We start from the raw sequence: 22,059 nt of genomic DNA, 5'->3' as shown, positions 1-22,059 counted from the left end.
GGCGAGAAAATAAACAGAAAAAGACAGAGTCACATTGTGCTCGACAAAATAAATCTGATGAATGGTCTCGACACGAAACGTCACCTATTCATTTTCTTCAGAGATGCTACCTGACTCGCTGACTCCAGCATTTTGTGTCTATATTCAATGCCAATCGATTATTCGTAGTCCATTGATTATTCCCTTCTGATTTTGAAATCACATTGTTGAGTTTCATTCTAGGAAAGCAGGTTATGCGTTCATGACACATGATGCAACAAGCAACTGTTTTATTGAGATGTACTTAATTTTTGAACTGAGCTTCATGTGGGCGTTTTACCATTAATTAATAAACTATTGCAAAAACTTGATATGAGAATTCTGAAATAAAAGCAGGACATTCTGGAAATAGCCTGTTAACTGCGCAGTATCTGCGGAAAGGGAAAGCTTCTTCGGCACATTGATTTAAATAACTTCTCACAAACTTTCACATTCCAATGCATATTATTCATTTGTATGGGAAAATAAATGCAGATGCTGGTACAAATCGAAGGTATCACAAAATGCTGGAGTAGCTCAGCAGGTCAGGCATCATCTAGGAGAGAGGGGATGGGTGGCGTTTCGGGTCGAGACCCCTCTTCAGACTCTGACCTTATTAAATTAGTATAATATCGGTGGTCTCCTCCAATGACACGAAAGCTTGTCTTAGTCACGAATTTCAACTGTAATTTCCATTATTGCTAGACCATTAATTTCGACCAACTATACTATTTCAGGTTATGATATACAATCAACACCACAAAGTTCATCATAGATACTTCTGTCTCTGCCAGTGGCTTTTAGACTTTAGATTTTAGAGAAACAGCGTATACAGACTCTTCGGCCCATCGAGCCCGCGCCGAGCAGCAATCACCCTATACCGTAAATTATCCTGCACGCTGGGGATTTGTTTTTACAATTTTAAACTGAGCCAATTAACCAAGAAATGTGTGCGTCTTTGGACCATTTTCTCTATATGACAGATAGTGCAGATTTTACCATTACCGGATTAAATAGTGCGAATGCTCTCGGGTAATTTCAATAAACTAGTGAGAGGGGTCCGGCGTCAGCAGCAATAGCTAAGATCCAGACAACTAGTTATCCTGCCTCGGCAAACCGAGAACTTGTCTCTGTTGTTATAATCTGCCCAATGGTGCACGATCACGCTTTATCATACTGAACAGGGATAACAATGTCTACTGAAGCATTATTCGAGGGCAATGAAACGGAGCCGCAAGTAAATGCAGGTACTGGGATCTTGAAATAAAAACAAAGCGCCGCAGTTATCCAGAGAGTCAGACAACACCTGTGGATGGAATGGACAGAAGACATTTCGATTAGCGACCCTTGTGCAGTCAGAACAAGTTTCACGATTGGAAACGCCATCTATTCATTAATTCAACCGATGCTACCTGACCTCCTCCAGCTCTTTGTGTTTTGCTCATTGATGGAGTGCCGTAGGACTCCGGAATCTTGCAGCCGAAGTGGAATCTGACTCCACCCCCTCACCCCCTCCCTCTCTCCCAGTTGTTCCGAATGAAAAGATAACGGGAAATAATGACACAAATATGAGAATAAATGGATACGCGAGAGGAGATTGATGACCCCAGGATTTCACCATGAAAAATATCACTTCCAATCTGTCCTATTTCGGGATCAGAAGCATTCAACGAGAATATAGATGCTTCAATAACATTGTTATCCGTAGCTGTTATCTTGCATGCAGACTGCGTAAACAGTGGCTCCTTATGCGAAACATTTACTGTACTCGAACGCTTTTGTTTCATGCGCGTGAAGGCTTTTCAGCATCAGTGGACGTTGTAATGATACCGTATAGAAATCTTCACGGTTCAATGGCTTTTTCGTAAAGAGTCTACAACAACTCCCGGTCTCTACTGTAGGAATGTTTGGAGCAGTAGGAACACGAAAGGCCCGTCATCCCTAAATATCCCATCCAGTCACACCCTAGTAAGTTAACCTAATAATATTTCACAATATTTTAATAATCATTGACTAAACACTCCCCCAGGAGTAGCCATGACGGTAATGTGATGTACCATTATCAGAAGCTCACAATCATTTTTTCGAGGGAAATTACCACGCATTGAAAATCTTGCCCAAGGCAACTACATCAACATTTGATGATTGAATAGAGATAAACAGGTTTAATCCGAGGCGCAAACCGTTGATAACTAACGCATGATCCGTTGTGAGACAATTCTACGGTCTGAAAATGAAATTGATTTCACTGCTAGGATAATACTTTACACTTCTATTATTAAAGGCAATGCTACGGTGGTCATGGGATATTTTCAATATGCAGGTAGACTGAAAAGCATGTTGGTACTGGACCCCAAGAAAGCGAATTTGTAGAGTCCCTCTGAGATGGACTCTTATAGCAGCTTGTAGTGGAGCCTACCAGGGAAGAAGCAAATTTGGAATTAGTGTTTCGTAATGAACCGAATTTGTTCAGGGAACTCAAGGTAAAGGAATTTTGGGCTCCTAATTTGAGGAAGGTCATCCTTATAAATGAGGCAGTGCAGCGTAGGTTCACGTGATTGATCCCTGGGATGGCGGAACTGTCATATGAGGAAAGATTGAAAAGACTAGGATTGTATTCACTGGAGTTTAGAAGGATGAGAGGGGATATTATAGAGACATATAAAATTATAAAAGGACTGGACAAGCTAGATGCAGGAAAAATGTTCCCCATGTTGGGGAAGTCCAGAACCAGGAGCCACAGTCTTAGAATAAAGGGGAGGCTATTTTAAACTGAGGTGAGAAATAACTTTTTCACCTAGAGAGTTGCGAATTTGTGGAATTCTCTGCCACAAAAGGCATTGGAGGCCAATTAGCGGGATAAATTTAAAAGAGAGTTAGATGGAGCTCTAGGGGCTAGCGGAATCAAAGGATATGGGGAGAAGTCAGGCACGGGTGACTGATTGTGGATGATCAGCCATGATCACAATGTATGGCGGTGCTGGCTCGAAGGGCGGAATGGCCTGTTCCTGCACCTATTTTCTATGTTTCCATGTTTCTATGAACCATTATGAGGTAGCGACCACAAAATGACAAGTTTTCATCGTCAATTTGAGAGGGAGGAGGTGATATCGGATGTGTCGGTATTGCAACTGGGCAAGGGGGACTACAGAGACATGTGGGAGGAGCTGGCCAATGTTGACTGGAAAGGGACCCTAGCAGGATGACGGTGGAACAGCAATGGCAGGAGTTTCTGGGAATAATCCAGAAGATGGAGGATCTTTTCATTCCACAGAGGAAGAAAGATTCTGGGGGGAGAAAGAGGCGACCGTGGCTGACAAAGGAATTAAGGACAATATAAAACCTAAAGATAAGGCAAAGTTTAGTGGGAAGCCACGGGATTGGGAAGCTTTTAAAGAACAACAGAGGGTAACTAAAAAGACAATACGGGGAGCAAAGATGAAACACGAAGGTAAGCAACCAATAATATTAAAAAAGTATTGCAAGAGGTTATACAAAGAGCAAGAAAGGGTCTCCAGGTTGGACCGCTGGAGAATGATGCAGGACAAGGGATAATGGGGAATAAAGATATGGCAGAGATGAATATCTTTTTTTGCATCAGTCTTCACAGTGGTAGACACCAGCAACGTGCCTGAAATTCAAGAGTCAGGGGCGTGGAAGTTAGTGGAGTGATTACTAGGGAGAAGGTGCTTGGGAAGCTGAAAGGGCTGAAGGGCGATAAGTCACCTGGGCCGGATGGACTGCACCCTAGGGTTCTGAAAGAGGTGGCTTTAGAGATTGTAGATGCATTGATGGTGGTATTTTGGTAATCACTAGAGTCAGTAGTGGTCCCAGATGATTGGAAAATTCCCAATATTACCTCGCTGCGCAAAAAGGGAGCAAGGCAGAATAGTTGGAACTATAGGCCGGTTAGACTGACTTCGGTGGTTGGTAAGACGTTAGAGTCCATTATAAAGGATGAGGTTACGGAGTACTTAGAAGTTTACGATAAAATAGGCCGTGGTCAGCACGGCTTCGTGAATGGGTCTTCCTTGACAAATTTGCTGGAATTCTTTGAAGAAGTAAATAGCAGGATAGACAAAGGAGAGTAAGCAGATGTTTACTTAGATTTTCAAAAAACCTTTGTTAAGGTGCCACCCGTTAGGCTGCTTAGAAAGATGAGACCCCACCGTATCAAAGGGCAGATACTAGCATGGATAGCTGGTTGGCTGGTTGGCAGAAGACAAAGATCCTACTCCTATTCCTTGGATCGCCAGGAAGCCAAACACCAAAATGCGAAAAGATTGGCGACCATTTTACAACCTCGGCTATTCTAAGGCAATTAAATAAACGCATCGCCTCCTGGGCCATTAAATTACTTCTTGAAGTTTGGTGAGAGAAACTCCCATGCTCTGACACAACAGATCTGTTTGCAGAAACTGTTTGCAGAAACTCTTTGCAGAAAGGGGGACAAAATATTATCCTTTACACGGGAGAAATCTATCCTGTAGATTTACAAATTACACAGCGAAACTTTCTCAGTACTAAAGCACATGTAGCCCGCATTTTGCAAACAGCACACTTAAATTTAAGCGTAGTGACTTGGAGACGAGAATCATCTCAATCAAGTCTGCATCAGGCAACAGCTTCAGCTGCCACCATCAACATTTCGTTGATGTCACGCGACCACTTGTTAATGGTGGTTATATTTGTACTGGAGAAGCAACATGCACTCCCAGAGATTAGTATAAAACATTACGCATGCACAGCGCTAAGAAACAGAAACTTCCAGGGAACTGAAATGCGGTATTATCACAATATATATGTTAAGGCGCCACTCACTCGACAACAATAAGAGTTTCCCCTTTGGAAGAAAAAAACGGAACTGCAGATGCAGCAAATTTAAAATTGAAACAGGCAATGCTGGGAATATTCGTCAGGATAGCAACATCTATGGGAATAGAAACTAAAAGTTTCGGGTCGAGGAATTGGATGTTGTATGGCATTTACGTTAATCCCAAAGAGACACTTTGACCAGAAACGTTAATTGTCTTTCTGTCCCCATATGTTAGCTTACCCAGCTCACTGTCTCCAGCATTTCCTGTTTATTTTTTTGTATTAGAGTCCACCCTTTGATTAGAAACCCCTCACCTCGGTTACAGCTTTACTGTAATTATCAGTATTGATTACTCTTGTGTTGTCATCCCCAATGTACTCATTCTGGACCCGATTGTTACCGGAGGATGATTTGCAGGTGTTCGCGGTGATGAAGTCTCTCTTCGCCGACTGCAATGTTGAACATGATTCGTATCGGAAACTCTGGGAAAGTGGATCACCGCCAAATACCTCAACATAGTTCGGTGGTATCTGAAGGCTTCTGCTGGCCTTCTTAATTCCATTCAAAGATTGTCTTGTTTCCCAACAGCAGCAGACACCAGGGAAACAATGCTGGTTTCTCAATCCACTCCTATCCTTGTGAAGTATAGAAGCAAGAATAATTAAAATCATCAGGAAAATTGCAGAGATTATCCCCAAGGCGATTACTAAGGAAAGAGTCAAATCAGGAGTGAGCCCAGTATAGTGAGACAAGCTGGTGACACTGGAGAACGTTTCACTACGACTGTCTACCACATTCAATAATAGCGTCAGGCTGGCTGAGAGTGATGGAATTCCGTTGTCAGCTACTACAACATTCAGCCTTTGTTTCGATGCATCCGTTCTTGCCATGGATCGGATAGTCCAAATTTCACCAGTATGTGTTGAAATAGTAAAAAGATTAGGGCTGGCAGCTTGCAAAATCTGATAGGAGAGATGACCGTTCTCTCCTGCGTCCGCATCGGTGGCCGATATCTTTAAAACCAAGTATCCTGGTTCTGCATAGCGGGATATCGTTTCTGTTGCTATGGAGCCATATTCAGGTAAAGGATTCACGATCACTGGGGCGTTATCATTCTGATCAATGATAACGAAGTGCAGCGACACGTTACTGCTGAGCGGCGGTACACCCGAATCACGAACGTGAACTTGAACTTGAAAGTCTTTTATTTGTTCGTAGTCAAAGGACCTCTGGGCAAATATTTCTCCAGTTTGTGAATTAATAGAGACAAACTCCGATATGGGGGTGCTCTGGAAGTGAGTGGGTGCTAGAGAAAAATGTAATCGAGCGTTATGTCCCACATCTGGATCAAGGGCTATCGCCGAGAACATGGAAGCTCCAATTATATTGTTCTCCTTAATCCGTGCAGTATAAACCGGCTGAGTAAATCGTGGGGCGTTGTCATTTATATCAGACACTTCTACCCGAATTGCCCTCTCGAAGGTGAGCGACGGGTTGCCTGCATCCGTGCATAGGATAGTAATATCATACCATGAGGTATTTTCACGATCCAGTACATGATCAGTCAGCAGTTTATAGTAATTTTTCTTGGACGAATCTAGTTTAAAAGGCAGTTGATCTGAAATGTGACATTGTACCTGACCATTTTGTCCCGAATCTTTATCTGCTGCTGTGAATAACGCCACTATTGTCCCAACCGGGGTATCTTCAGGGATGGCACTTGAAAGCGATCTTAACGCCACCTCAGGTGGGTTATCATTCACGTCGATAATATTCACCAAAACATCACAGTGCTCGGGTATTGCTCCAGAACCCATATCCATTGCCTGTACATTAATCTCAAAGACACTGTTTTCTTCGTAATCCAAAACACCTCTGACTCTGATTTCACCAGTTTTCGAATCCACTTCGAATGCTTCACGTACTATAGTAGAACTATGGCTACTGAAGGAGTAAGTTACCTCTCCATTGGGACCATCGTCCAAGTCGGTGGCGTTTAACCTGATAATCAACGTTCCCGGGGGAGCAGATTCCAGCAAAGTAACTCTGTACACTGATTGAGGGAAAACAGGTGCATTATCATTGACGTCTTTCACAGTTACTTTCACCTGAACGATGCCCGATCGCACGGGAGTACCACCGTCCTTCGCTATTACAGTCAATTTGTGATTTGATATAACTTCTCTATCCAGTGGCTTTTGCAACACCAGCACTGGCAGCATTCCCTTACCACTGCGCATTTGTATATCCAGCGAAAAATATTCGTTGGGAAGGAGCTGATATGTTTGCAAAGAATTGGTCCCAATGTCCGGATCGTGCGCGGAGTCGAGAGTAAAACGAGTTCCGGTAGCGACAATCTCAGATATTTCCAGACGTATCTGGTTCTTCTGGAAAATGGGGGCATTGTCATTTATGTCGACAATCTCCACCTCTACCTGATACAGGATTAATGGGTTTTCCAGCACCAAATCCAGAGCTAAAACGCAGTCGAAGATCGGTCCACAAAGCTCTTCTCTGTCGATCTTCGAATTCACCAGTAAATTGCCATTCTGTAAATTTATAGCTACGTACTGCCTACTCGGTCCGGATGCAACTCGTACACCGCGAGCTGCCAGTTGCTTTACATCTAAACCCAAATCGGCAGCCACATTCCCGACAAACGCTCCCAGTTGCAATTCTTCGGGAATTGAATATCGAATCTGCGCAGAACACAGATCCCACGGAGAGAGCACGATGCACAACAGTTGGTATTTCAGCAAAATATGTATTGTATACCTCATTTCAAGCGCAGAACCTTCTTATTGTTTCAGCGTGAGACTGCACAATACATTATCTTTTCCGCAGTGCTTTTGATTCCCGTATTTAAAACTCGAAAAATCACGGGGTACAATATACCTTTCCATTTTGCGAACCGTTCGGATTACTTAATTTGTCTTTCTTTCTCTAAATGTCTCCACAATTGCGGTAGGATCCGTGCCGCAAAGCAACGGAGCTGCTCGCTATCCGACTTCGCCCACCCTTCTGATTTGACGAGATGGTGGCTGGGTAGTGGAAGGGGCCGTCCGGATCACCAGTTTCATTTCAGATTCTGATTGGTCAACGAAGGCAGACTGGTCTTCCGCCAATCAGAATTCCCTTCACCTCTTAAAGCTGTAGTGCTTCAAGGTCAGACAGAACAACTGTATTTAAAGCTACACAACATAAATACCATTAAACCCTTACCTTCAATATTTGGGGAATTTCAGCCGAATGAAAACCTTGTCAATAATAGTCTGATACCGAATTTGCTGAATATTTTTTGTTGGCGATGCCGCATGCGAAACAAAACTAAAGAGATAAAATAAAACAACATTCTCGGGACCAGGCAAACTCACTAAGCTCATTGATTTAACGCCAGATAAAATTAGAGTGCAAATGTCCACGGAGAGATGTCGTTTTCTAAAACCTTGCACATTTTCAATCAATGAATTCTTTATTACATAATTGTATGCCAGTTTCGCATGAAAAGAAGCGATTAGAACATCAAAGGTGCAATTCATCACCTTTCATTCAAAAAGGTGTTCCGCCATTTGGTTACATCCATGTATCCTCGACCCTGCGTCCTTGAACTAATAAAGAAAAAGCAATAACCGTTTCAAATCACCAAGTTGATGCTGATCATATATACCAGTCTCATCCCGGTCACTCCCTCTGCTCCCCTCTCCCATCAGGCAAGAGGCACAGATTTGGAAAACGCATACATACGATTCAGTAACATTTGTTCCCAGGCAACTAAATGGTCCACTCACCAGCTGCAGTGCAGTCATGACCTCCCATCTACCCCATTGGATCTTTGAACTATCTTTAATCGGACTTTATCTTGCACTAAATGTCGTACCCTTTCATCCTTTATCTGTGCAATATGAACGGCTTGATTTTAATCATGTATAGTGTTTTCTTTAACAGTACAGCACGCAATAAAAGCTATTCAATGTATCTCGGTACACGTGAGGATAATTAATTAAACCAACCTTGAATGATTTCTATTAGAATCCATGTTCTTACTGTGCTGTAAATTTGATAATTTATTGCATTCTACATAAAATCACAAATATTTCAAATAATGTTGTGCTGGCACCTTTTTAGTAAGTAAGAATGTAAATAAGAATGTAAGTTAAAAAAAGTAAGAATGTTTTAGTATCTAATCAAATAGCATTTAAAATGTTTGGCTTTATAATGAGCCTCCAAAACTCCAAACAAATGTAATGAAACTGATGGTGATTTCCTGTTTTCCCAACGGCTGTACTGTTTGTGACGTTCTTCTATGCAATCTACAGAGAGACAAACTGATTTTTAAAAATGATATTTATAAATAGTTTTAACTACTGTAACGTTCGATGAAAGTTATTGCTTATTGTACAGATGAAGTTAGTTTGGTTTGTAATCCACCAAGCAATAGTTGCTGATCAGCTTCCTCGCCATCTTAAAGAAAAATGACACATTCAATTAACACAGTTAATCAACTTATCCATTACACGGACCCTAAACTAATTCAACTACTTTATATTTCAGTTTGTTTCTGATGTTTGCTGTGAAACACTTGTATGGGTTCCGTTGTTTTATTTACATTGCAACTTGTTAAAAATGTCGGTTCGTGATTGGAATCTTTACTTTTTGATCATCTCTGAAAGTTCTCCGACGAGTTTGGCTGATCGCCACCTTGCCAACGTCACTGATGATGGGTGCCACATAGCTCATTAAATGAAGGGCAGAGGTGATACCAACGCGATAGAGAAGACACGTTAGCTCGGAGAGCGTTTGCATTCTCATTGACCGCAGTATCAGCTGTGCAGTAAAAGTGTGATCCTTATCGAAACAGATTACTAATAGGACGAGGCCATTGGACCTTCGAGCCTAATTCAGTATGATCATAGCTGATGCTTTCAATTTGGAACGCGTTGCCCCTACGCCCCCCCCCCCCCCCCCCCCGCCCCCAACGCCGCATGATATTACAGTAATGTGATTTATTAATGTAATGTAATTGGGAAAATATTTGTTTTGCTGTTTTTTCGAAAGTGGACAACCTCACAGGTATCTACCTTATATCGCATCGTCATACATTTGCCCACTGCTTCAACCTGGCTAAATCAATCTAAAATCCTGCTCAGCGTCCCCATTCCACAGCATTAAATGTAATTGCCGAAACTAAAACATTAATATCTATTATTAAAAGATAAGGTGCAAGCAATGAACCCAGTTACCTGGGTTATACGGCATTAGCTATAAGGAGAGGTTGGACAAATTTGGAGTGCATCGCTGGAATGTCGGAGGGCTGGACTGGTGTACAGAAGATTATGAAAGTCGCAGATCGGCTATCCGAACTCTTTTCCCAGAGTGGAAATGTCACACACTCGAGGTCATAGTTTAAGGTCGGGGCCAGCCTGCAACACATACCTTCAAGGTCGGCAGAGGAGCGGCAGGTGAAGGAGTGAGTGCGGGGATTGGCTGAGGAATTTAATTAGCAAACCGGTAAGTTAGCTAATTAGTCAATTTATCAGCTAATATTAACAAGGTTTGCTATCGGGGAGCGGCCTTGTCGAGGGAAGTGCCTTGTGAGAAAAGTGCGAGTCTTGTGCCTTGTGAGAAAAGTGCGCGTCTTGTGCCTTGTGAGAAAAGTGCGCGTCTTTGGCCTTGTGAGAAAAGTGCGCGGTTCTGGCCTTGTGAGAAAAGTGCGCGTCTTTGGCCTTGTGAGGAAAGTGCGCATCTTTGGCTCGAGATTCTTCGGCGAGCAAGCTGAGGGAGGAGACTACACCAAAAGTTGGAGAGGGTGAGACGCAGTGAAGAAATAACAGGTAATCTGATTCAGTGTGATGCTTGCAGGATGTGAGAGGTCAGGGACACCGCTGGTGCCTCTGGCTTCTGCAACTGTGGAAATTGTGTCCAAGGTCAACACCTGAAGGACCGTGTTGTGGCACTGGAGAAGCATCTGGTTGACCTAAGGATCATCCTGGAAAACGAGAGTTTTAGGCGAGAAATAATATTGGGTAGACTGATGAGACGGAAGGCTGATAATTCCCCAGGGCCTGATGGTCTGCATGCCAGGGTACTCAAGGAGGTGGCTCTATAAATCGTGGACGTCTTGGTGGTCGTTTTCCAATGTTCTATAGATTCAGGATCAGTTCCTGTGGATTGGAGCTAATGTTATCCCACTTTTCAAGAAAGGAACAAGAGAGAAAACGGGGAATTATAGACCAGTTAGCCTGACATCGGTGGTGGGGAAGATGCTGGAGTCAATTATTAAAGAAGTAATAAAGGCGCATTTGGACAGCAGAAAAATTGCAGTGTAACTTCGACAGATTGAGTGAGGGGGCAGATCCATGGTGGAAGCAGTATAATGTAGGTTATCCACTTTGCCGGCAAGAACAAGGAAGCAGATTATTCTCTCAACTGTGTCAGATTAGGAAAAAGGGAAGTGCAAGGAGACCTGGGGGGTCCTTGTACACCAGTCACTGAAAGTAAACATGCAGGTAGAGCAGGCAATGAAGAAAGCTAATGGCATGTTAGCCTTCATAACGAGAGGATTTGAGTATAGGAGTAAAGAGTTCCTTCTGCAGTTCTACAGAGCCCTGGTGAGACCACATCTGGAGAATTGCGTGAATTTTTGTCTCCTAATTTGAGGAAGGACATTCTTGCTATTGAGGGAGTGCAGCGGAGGTTCACGAGGTTAATCCCCGGGATGGCGGGGCTGTCATATGAGGAAAGATTAGAAAGAATGTGCTTGTATTCCCTGGAATTTAGAAGGATGAGAGGGGATCTTATGCAAACGTATAAAATTGAAAAAGGACTGGACAAGCTAGATGCAGGAAAAATGTTTCCAATGTTGGGGGAGTCCAGAACCAGGGGCAACAGTCTAAGAATAAAGGGGAGACCATTTAAAACTGAGGTGACAAAAAAACCTTTTCATCCGGAGAGTTGTGAATTTGTGGAATTCTCCACCACAGAAGGCAAGTAGAGGCCAATTCACTGGATTAATTTAAAAGAGAGTTAGAGAATGCTATCGGGGCTAGCGGAATCAAGGGAAATGGGGAGAAGGCAGGCATTGGTTACTGATTGTGGATGATAGGCCATGATCTTAATGAATGACGGTGCTGGCTCGAAGGGCCAAATGGCCTCCTCCTGCACCTATTTTCTATATCTTTCTTTCTATGTCAGAGGGGTGTGTGCAAAGGAGTGCTTGGCATGTGTTTTTTCTCTGGGAATGGTAGGTGCCTGCAACGCGCTGAGCGTGGTGGGATGGAGATAGATACGATAGTGGCGTTCAGCATGCTTTTTGATAGGCATGTTTATATGCAGAGAATAAGGGTATATGGAGCACATGCGTGCAGAGGGATTCGATTAAGAATAATTTTCAGCGCAGACCTCACGGGACGAAGTGCCTGTTCCTGTCAGTGACTGTTCTCAGCCTTCTACTCAGTAAATTACCTGTTTTTCTCATAGTGCGGTTTCCTGTCTACAAACCAGTTCTCTATCCATTGACTTGCATTACTTCCGTTCCCAAGTTCTTTACATTTCTGGATTATATGGGTCGTTGCCAGACTTTCTCGAATGTCTAAGGCACAGTAAGAGATAGTTATCCACATTTCCAAAAGATTTTGGAACGTTTGCCAAATATCGTCTCACTTCTGCACATCCTTGCTGACTTTGATTAATCTTTTCATTGTTTTCTCAATGCACTGCTACTGGTTCAAGTTTTTCCCGCCAGAAATAGGCAAACTGGGTCTACACATTTCTGTTTTATATTTCCCTCCCTTATTGAAAGGTGGGATGAGATTAACTACACTCCAGTGTATTGGAACGAAAGAATGTTGGAAAATGACTGCCATTGCGATCCCAAATGCTGGGGCTACCCCTTTAAGGACACCGCGATGCAGGTTATCAGGGCCTGGAGATATATTGGCCTTAATTTTCATCACTGTTCGTGATGCTGTTTCCCCATTAATACCGATTTCTTTCAGTTCCTCCCCATCGCTGGTCGTTAGGTTCCATAACGTTTCTTGGAAGTTATTTGAGTCCCCTTAATGGAATCATGAACAGATTTCAACTCGCTAACAGGATTTGGATTCCTCATTACCAGTTGCTCCTACTTCTGATATTAATGGACCTACATTTTCTTCACCAATCTTAATTTTCTTGACATATCTATAGGGGCGTTTATGGTTAGTTTTGTCCCATTCCCTGCAAGCTTACTCTTGTGTACATTTCGCAGTGCACAGTTTTCTCTCAGAGGATTATATTGTAAATTTCAGATGCATTAATATTTCCCTTGTTGTGTTGTTGTTCTGTTGCTTTGCTGGCTCTAGATCAAGGTTATAATGCTTAAATGGCTGACCTATATGCCCCATCCATCTGTGCAAAAGACGCGTAGATAGAAGCCTGCAAGAATTCTTTATAGTTTATTGAAGTGTTTATGAAAAGAAAAGAACAATTTGCTGTAATTACGCAAAACATTTATCCCTTCAATTATTTGCCAGCAAAATTTTAGATTACTTCAAATCAATGAAGAGATGACGGAAGAAGGATAGCCTGAAAACGTCCATGTGATATCGGAATCCTTTGCAGCTAATAAGCAAATAATGTACTCGTAGTATTGGACTTGCACAATGTTACAGAGCGAACATTTCGTATGTGTTTGTGATGTCAAGCTTCCCCCATGGTTAAATCGAAAGCAATAGTGACTGATTGAATAAGATTTAATGCAGAAAGTGGGATTTTATAATTGGAAAACCGACGTCATGATGAGAACAAAAGGGAACAGCTTCAGTAATTGCAGCAATTCAGGTGAAGAAATCCTTGCCTATCTAAAACTGAATGTTGGAGAACCAGTGTTGCAATTTAGCAGCCGTGGACAAGGGAGCAGCCTTTACTCAAAATAAAGGGAGTGTTGGCAGTTGCAGGAAGAAAGTGTTACTACTTGTGTTGAATGATAATGTGGAGTGATAGTATCTGGATATGAGAGAAAATAAATTATTGATACGACATCAGATGAAGTGAATTTATGCAATGGAAAGGATGCTAACTATGGCAATGCTTGTTGAAGGAAAATTGTAACCAGGTGAATATTTTCTGTTCTAGCTGTGAGACACTGGCTAGATGCAGAAACATGATCACGTGATCACCTTTGCCGAAGGCTTCAGACAAACTAAGGACACCCGAAGTCAGTAGAAAGAGAGGGAATCTTAGAGAGGTAAATGTAATAAATGCTGAGAGGACACGCTCATTCATAGGTAAATCCAAGAGCAGAGGACATATATTTAGAATTCCTCCCTCACATGTTTACGAGTCTTCGCATGCAAAAGTATATTACAATGTAACTTCTTTTTTTCTGAAAAATTAGCACAAGACGACATTGTGTGATGTTAATGACACAGGTCACGTGTGGCGGCGCCTAACGGTTGCGGCTCGCTGGCAGTCTGTTTGTCCTGTTTGTCCTTTTTTTGTTTGTGTGTCGGTGTTGGGGTGTTTTGTTTTGGTTGTGTATGTGAGGGGGGGGGGGTGTATGTGGGGGGTGTATGTGGGGGGGGGGGGAATCTTTCTTTTTTTAGGTCTCTTCCGCGGGGCCTTCCATCGCCCGGTGCGGCTCGGCCATGGGACTGAACAGCGCCCGGTGCGGCCGCGGGGCCTTTCATCGCCCGGTGCGGCGCGGCTACGGGACTGAACAGCGCCCGGCGCGGCTCGGCCGCGGGACTTTCCATCGCCCGGTGTGGCTCGGCCGCGTGGACTTTCCATCTCCTTGCGGGGGCTGAGCGGGTCGGTCGCCTCGGTAGGGGTCGAGTTGTCTGTACGTGGGAGGGGCATGGGGGAAGAGAGAGGGGAAGTTTTTGGCCTCCATCACAGTGAGGGGGTGTATGGAGTCACTGTGATGGATGTTTGTGTTGGGGTTGTGTCTTGTGTTTTTTGTACTGCTGGCTAAGTAATCTCGTTCTGTACGAATGACAAATAAAGCTATTTTGGATTTTGGATTTGGATTACATTGTAGTTCAAGAACACATATTATCATTATCTGTATATCCAAATTCATCTTAACCCTGAGACCCACTACCACCTTATTCAAGTCCTTTATCATTTAACTGCTAATCACAGACCTTGCCATTATTCCTCTTTGCTTCCGCCTTACGACTTTTGCACTCAGCTGAGGGCTGAGTGTATGATAAAGGCGTTTAGATATATTCTTATTCAGATGGAGATGTGGGGAAAGTTGGTGAAGTGGACTTGAGAACTGGTCATTCAGCTAGATTTCAACTAGACGGAGGAGCAACAGATTCAAAGGACACACGTTCCTACCTTTTCGGAAGATACATCATATCTTTTACAGCATATCTAGAAAATATAGAAAACAGAAAATAGGAGCAGGAGGAAGCCATTCGGCCCTTCGAGCCAGCACCGCCATTCATTGTGATCATGGCTGATCATCCACAATCAGTAACCCGTGCCTGCCTTCGCGCCATCCCCCTTGATTCCGCTAGCCCCAAGAGGTCCATCTTACTCTCTTTTTAATTCACCCAGTGAATTGGCCTCCACTGCCTTCCGTGGCAGAGAATTCCACAAATTCACAACCCTCTGGATGAAAAAGTGTTTTCTTACCTCTGTTTTAAATGGCCTCCCCTTTATTGTTAGACCCTTGCCCCTGGTTCTGGTCTCCCCCAACATTGTGAACATTTTACCTGCATCTAGATTGTCCAGTCCTTTAATAATATTGATTTGTTTCTATGAGATCTCCTCTTATTCTTCTAAGCTCCAGTGAATACAAACCCAGTCTTTCCAATGTTTCCTCATATGACAGTCCCGCCATCCCGTGGATTAACCTCGTGAACCTACACTGCACTGCCTCAATAGCAAGGATGTCCTTCTTCAAATTAGGAGACCAAAACTGCACACAATACTCCAGATGTCGTCTCACCAGGGCCCTGTACACCTGCAGAAGGACCTCTTTACTCCTATGCTCAAATCCTCTCGTTATGAAAGCCATAATGCCATTAGCTTTATTCACTGCCTGCTGTAAGTGCATGTTTACTTTCAGTGACCTATGCACAAGGACACCCAGGCCTCGTTGCACTGCCCTTGCTCCTAATCTGACACCATTTAGATAATAACCCGCCTCCTTGTTCTTGCCGCCAAAGTGGAAAACCTCACGTTAATCTACATTATACTGCATCTGCCATGCATCTGTCCACTCACTCAAACTGTCCAAGTAACCTTGCAACCTCCTGGCATCCTCTGCGCAGTTCACACTGCCACGCAGCTTTGTATTATCTGCAAATTTGCTAGTGTTACCTTTAATTCCATCATCTAAATCATTAATATATATAGTAAAATAGTTGCGGCCCCAGCACCGAGCCTTGCGGCACCCCACTCGACACTTCCTTCCATTCTGACAGGGACCCGTTTATTTCTACTATGTGGTTCCTGTCTGCCCACCAATTCTCTATTCACATCAATACCCTACCCCCAATACAATGTGCTCTAATTTTGCGCAAAAAATGTAGCTGATTAAAAAATAACTTAATGACCAGAAAATCAAAAATAACATTCTGCTATACATTTGCAACGACTGTTATTCTTAGACCAAATCGAGGTAGGAGATCACCCATTTTCGTAGTCTGCATGGAAAATCATTCCAGTATCAAATAAAATGTTCTGTGCTTGGTGTGGATATATGGAATCCAAAGTTTCACCATTTGGTTATTAAAATACTCATCATCTCATGTTGGAAATCTTAAGCATCTTATTATTAAACATAATGCTATTGTTAAAAAATATCAAGTATTACAAATTCTCACATTTAACAAGGCCGTGCGACAATGTTTGTAATTAATCGCAGATTAGCATGATTAGCCTGAAAGATGCCTCGACAACTCAAATGAATTAGGACATCAAAATCACGAAAATGGTTGAGCATACTGATGTTAATACATTAATTCCATCCTTCAGAAATGTGACGTAAATCAAAAACAGAAAATGCTAAATGCACTCAGTTGTGAGACCCAATACATATTTTGTTTTTACTTCTGCAAATGATGTTTGGTCTGCTGAATGTTTCCGCCATTTTCTGTTTTCGTGCCTTACATCAAAGCATTGACGTTTTCTTGAGCTATCTGCATATTCCGTGCAAGCCACTTTGACAAAGTTACCTTTTTTAGAATGTCCCACCTCACTGCTTGCAGTGTTATTCCAGTCCTCAGCTTTCTTCATCGCTCGGCCTTTTTTGCAAATATATTCATTTTTGTGCGTCTCAGACGCCATGAAGTACCTCTATGACAAATGCAATGTAAAACATGACAGCGGAAACTCTGCCAAAGAGGATCGCTTCCAAATACCTCGCCATATTTGCAGACTCCGAATGGCCTTCTGAATACCTTTCAGAGAATTTGTTGTTTAACAGCAGCAACTTCCAAGTGGACAATTATTTTGGCCCACCACACCATGTCTGCTTTTATGAACATTCATTGCAAGGATGATTAGAACTACTAGAAAAATAACCGAAATCAATCTATAGGGAGTAACAAAGGTTAGACCTATATCAAGAATGAAACCAGAATCTTCCGTTAAATTGGATGTAATGGAGAAAGTTTCACTATCAGTCCCTACAACAGACAACTATGGTCACTGTGGCTGAAAGTGATGGTGTACCATTATCATTTATCACTACCACCAGTCGTTGTTCATTGTTCGCTAAGCGACATTTGAAAATAATATCTTTCCACGTTATTTTCAGCCAGGAGGCATGATCTCAGACTTTTCGCTCTAAATTCAATATGTCATGGCTTCGCCAGTTCACTTATCATTTCTATATCCCATTAATGCCAATGCTTTTTTCAACAGAACTCAGACTGCACCCAGTCTTTCTGCATCGATAAAATAACTTAAGTTAATTTTTCTCAAAGGCCAGTTTCTCTTTTGTGATGTCATTCCGAATTGGTCACTTTCACTAATCATAGTTCCTCAACCTGCCACCATCCCATATTTATTACGCTATTTATTTCTTCACAATTTAGTGCCTCGTCTTACGCTTTCATGGAGCCACATTTCAATATTACTGAACTATATCTCCATTCTTTCAATCTGCTTTTCTTTTCTTTTCAGTTCCCCCTTCTTGACTATGGACATCGCTTGCATTTCTGTACCGACGGATTTCCTCTTTTTAATTGTGTCAATTGCTAAATTTTATACCATTATGCTTGCATTCAGAATCGGTTCACTTTCCTCCGCCCCAATCTAAACCGGCATTCAAAGTAGTGACAAAACTTGCACATATTGATTTAAAGCAAACTTACGAGTGTTATTATTGCCTCACCTCGTCATTTACAGTGCTGCTTTTGTTCGAGTACTTTGCATTCAATATGGATTTCTCTATTTCCATTGCTTCGCTCTCCATATAATTCTCACCAGTTGACTGAATGCTCGGTTTAGGAACCAAAATAGTCCTCTTCGTCGAATTTAATGTTGAACATGCCTCATAGCGGAAACTTTGGGAAAGCGGATCCCCTCCAAAGACATCGACGTAATTTGGAGCTAGGTGAATATTTCGGCTGGCTTTTTGAATCCCATTCAGCGAATTCCTTGCTTCAAAGCAGCAACAAATTCCTACATAGCACCCGGTATCGGCAAAACGAAGTCTCTGCCTTTGAACTTTAGAAGCCAAGATAATTAAAACCACGAAGAATATCGACGATATTATACCCAAAGAAATTACTAGGTAAAGACTTAAGTCAGAGGTTAAATCACGATTTTCAGAGAGACTACTTGTACCAGAGTTCAGCTCCGTCTCCCTCTCCGTGACTGACAACGCAATAGTCATTGTAGCAGTTAAAGATGGCGTTCCACTGTCTTTCACTAAAATCAGCAAACGTTGGCTTTTACCATCTTGGTTTTCTATCCTACGGATGGTCCATATATCACCTGTGTAGGCTGAAATGGTAAAAAGGTCAGGAGCAGTCCCTTGACTTATTTCATAAGAAAGCTGTGCGTTTTGGCCGGAGTCTGCGTCAGTAGCTGATACCTTAGCAACCATATAGCCCGGTTCAGCGAAGCGAGGCACCGTCTCTGTCACAGTTGATCCAAACACAGACATTGGGTGCACGATCACGGGGGCATTGTCGTTCTGATCGACTATAATAACATCCACGGAAGCTTTGCTACTGAGTTGTGGAACTCCAGAGTCCAGGACTTGAATTTGGACCTGAAAGTTTTTAAGTTCCTCGTAGTCAAAAGACCGCTGAGAATGTATGATTCCATTTTCTGAGTTTATTTGAACGAAGGAGGTCGCTAGCTCGCCCTGAATATATGTCTCTGCGATGGAATATGTTAGTAGGGCATTCTGATTTACATCTGTATCAACGGCGGTCACTTGAAAAAATGAATTCCCAATGATATTATTCTCCATGATGTAAGCGTTATAGGAAGATTGTGGAAAGCGCGGAGAGTTGTCATTTACATCAGAAACCTCCACCAGGATTGTTTTGTTGGAAGATAGTGGAGGGCTCCCTGCGTCGCTGCAGGTGATAATAACGTCATATTTAAAGACGCTTTCGCGGTCCAATTGTCGCCGAGTGACTAATCTATAATAGTGCTTTAAAGATGATTCCAGCCTGAAGGGAAGATCAGGCCCAATTTCACATTTTACCTGTCCATTCTCGCCAGAATCCTTGTCAGCTGCGCTGATCAGGGCCACAACAGTCCCAGATGGGGCATGTTCACTAACTGGACTAGACAAAGACGTCAAGGTAACTTCAGGGGTGTTATCATTCTCATCAGTAATATCCACCAACACATCACAATATACGGGCACGGCAGCAGAGCCCTTGTCGACAGCTTGCACGTTAATAGCGTAGACATTGTTGTCTTCGTAGTCCAAGGAACCTTCAACAGTAATCTCACCAGTTTTCGAATCTATAGAAAATAGCTGAAATACTTTAACTGTTGTCTGGCTGCTAAATGAGAATTCAATCTCTCCATTTGTACCGGCGTCGAGGTCGGTAGCATTTACATGGATCACCAGAGTCCCTTTAGGTGCATTTTCTAAAAGACTGACCTTGTAGCTCGTTTGCAAGAAAACAGGTAGATTGTCGTTTGCGTCCTGTACCTCTACTGTGATCTCTGCGGTACCCGATCTTTCGGGGGACCCGCTATCTTTAGCCGTGAGCACTAACCGATGGATTGATTGCTTTTCTCTATCCAGAGAACTCTCCAGAACCAACACCGGAAAAATTCCCAATCCTCTACGCGTCTCCACGTCCAGTGTAAAATAATCGTTCGGAAGGAGACCATAGCTTTGCACCGAGTTGCTTCCGACGTCTGGGTCGAACGCAGATTCCACGGGAAAGCGCGCCCCTGGTGCGGCAACCTCGGAGATTTCAAGGTGCAGTTTGTCCTTCGGAAATTTCGGAGCATTGTCATTTACATCTAGAATCTCCACTTCAACATGAAATAAATTAAGTGGGTTCTGAATCACTGCTTCTAACGAGAGCACACACGAAAGAATTGACCCGCAGAGCAGTTCTCTGTCTATTTTTCTATTCACGAATAAAATTCCGCTCTCTAAATTTACCTCCAAATACTGTTCCTTGGTTCCGACCACAATCCGCAATCTGCGAGACCTGAGCTGGTTTACGTCAAAACCTAAATCGGCTGCGAGATTCCCAACAAAGGCTCCGTGTTGTAGCTCTTCAGGGATTGAATACCGAATCTGCCCAAAAACCGCATCGCACGAAGACAATATGTGGAACAATAGATGCCATTTTAGCGGCCAAATTATTTTATATCTCATTTCTACACCGAATCATTCCAATGGTGTTTAGGCCCGATAGCGCCGTTTACAATCTCTGCATCGGTTAAATAAATATAATTTCTTAACCGGAAAAGGTGTTGTCCAATTATACCTCTGGGTATTTTCAGAATCGCCACGTTCATTTAATTTAAGATATCTGATTTATCTTACATTTGCCGGAGAGACTGTGCGCAGCAGTTCACTACCCTGTCCTCCGCTGGTTTGATGAAAGATGAGAAGAGAAAGGGGCAGTCCGGATCACCACTCACATTGTAGCCTCTGATTGGTTTCCAGAAGGTCTCGTATTGAACCAATCAGAATAATTCGCATTTCTTAAAGCGAGGACGCGGCATTTATTGTTGTACAACCACTAATTCATTTTGCAATTTGGCCATTTATTCGTTTATTTTTCAAAATCAGATCAAAGACAATCTTACAGCCGACGTTAAGTGTCTGTTTTACCGAATTACCGGCAAGATCCACATCTCATTAAATATGTAAACATGGGACACTTCACACGGAGACTTTTATTACAAGATATGAGCTTCATTACATCCATTTATTTTAGTGCAGATATTCCCTTGCAACATATTGTTTTGATTTAACAATCACATTCATTGGTGCGTAGAATTTTAAATGACACCCCCCACCTCCCCTAATACCACACATACACGCACACACATACACATACACATACACACACACATACATATACATACATACACATACATACATACACATACCCACACCCACCCACACACACACACACACACACACACACACACACACACACACACACACACACACACACACACACACACACACACAGTTGTAAGGATTGGAATCCAATATATCTTGATTCTTCCCTGAAATTATCAGGTAACTGAACCATCCTATCACCATCAAGAGAGCGGTCCTGATATGCCATCTACCTGATTGGACACACTCGGACTCTGTAATCGGGCTTTAATGGACTTTATCTTTAACGCATTAAACGTATTCCCTTTATCCTGCAACTGTTCACTGTGGACGGCTCGATTGTAATCATGGATTGTCTTCCTGCTGACTGGATAGCACGCAACAAAAAAACGTTTCACTGTGCGTCGGCACACTTGACAATAAACTAAACTAAACCAAAGATTACCGGGACTCGTATCGTGATGCTGGACGAGAGAAACTCGGAACATGACTGATGTATTCCCATGGCTGATATTAAGCACGTTCGGTGTTTTCCGGAACGAGCATTCCTTCATCGGTTTGAAAAGTATGAAGAAGGAGAATATTTCTAATTACCTTCCAATTGTCAGTGTGTGATACTTTCTTGAACGGGTTGGAATTCATATATGAAGGCGCATATCCTGCAGAGTCGCGCATATGGAACTTTGATACAACGAAATGGGTTATTCACTGGGTTGCGGAGTCA

The 22,059-nt window shown here is 42.7% G+C and overlaps 1 protein-coding gene across 7 annotated transcripts in view; it reads right to left on the bottom strand.

Moving 5' to 3' along the window:
* The window catches only part of LOC144600208 (protocadherin gamma-B2-like), a 219,018-nt gene that overhangs the window by 190,883 nt on the left and 6,076 nt on the right, over positions 1 to 22,059 (bottom strand). For 4 of the 7 annotated variants that reach the window (XM_078411703.1, XM_078411708.1, XM_078411721.1 and 1 more), the window contains exons 1-2: positions 18,165 to 20,846; positions 15,155 to 15,190 (exon numbers count right to left, since the gene is read on the bottom strand). The exons of 1 other annotated variant lie outside the window; for it this stretch is intronic. In XM_078411703.1, coding sequence (XP_078267829.1) covers positions 15,155 to 15,190; positions 18,165 to 20,636 — 2,508 coding nt within the window. In that variant the 5' untranslated portion in view covers positions 20,637 to 20,846. Of the gene's footprint in view, positions 1 to 5,148; positions 7,724 to 15,154; positions 15,191 to 18,164; positions 20,847 to 22,059 lie in introns of those variants that run through there. 2 more of the 7 variants (XM_078411705.1, XM_078411706.1) reach the window with 2 other exon arrangements.

Source organism: Rhinoraja longicauda, chromosome 14, assembly GCF_053455715.1.
Source record: "Rhinoraja longicauda isolate Sanriku21f chromosome 14, sRhiLon1.1, whole genome shotgun sequence".
Lineage (NCBI taxonomy): Eukaryota > Metazoa > Chordata > Chondrichthyes > Rajiformes > Arhynchobatidae > Rhinoraja > Rhinoraja longicauda.
The sequence above is the reverse complement of the archived record's forward strand: the minus strand, read 5'-3'. Positions and strand labels throughout refer to the sequence as shown.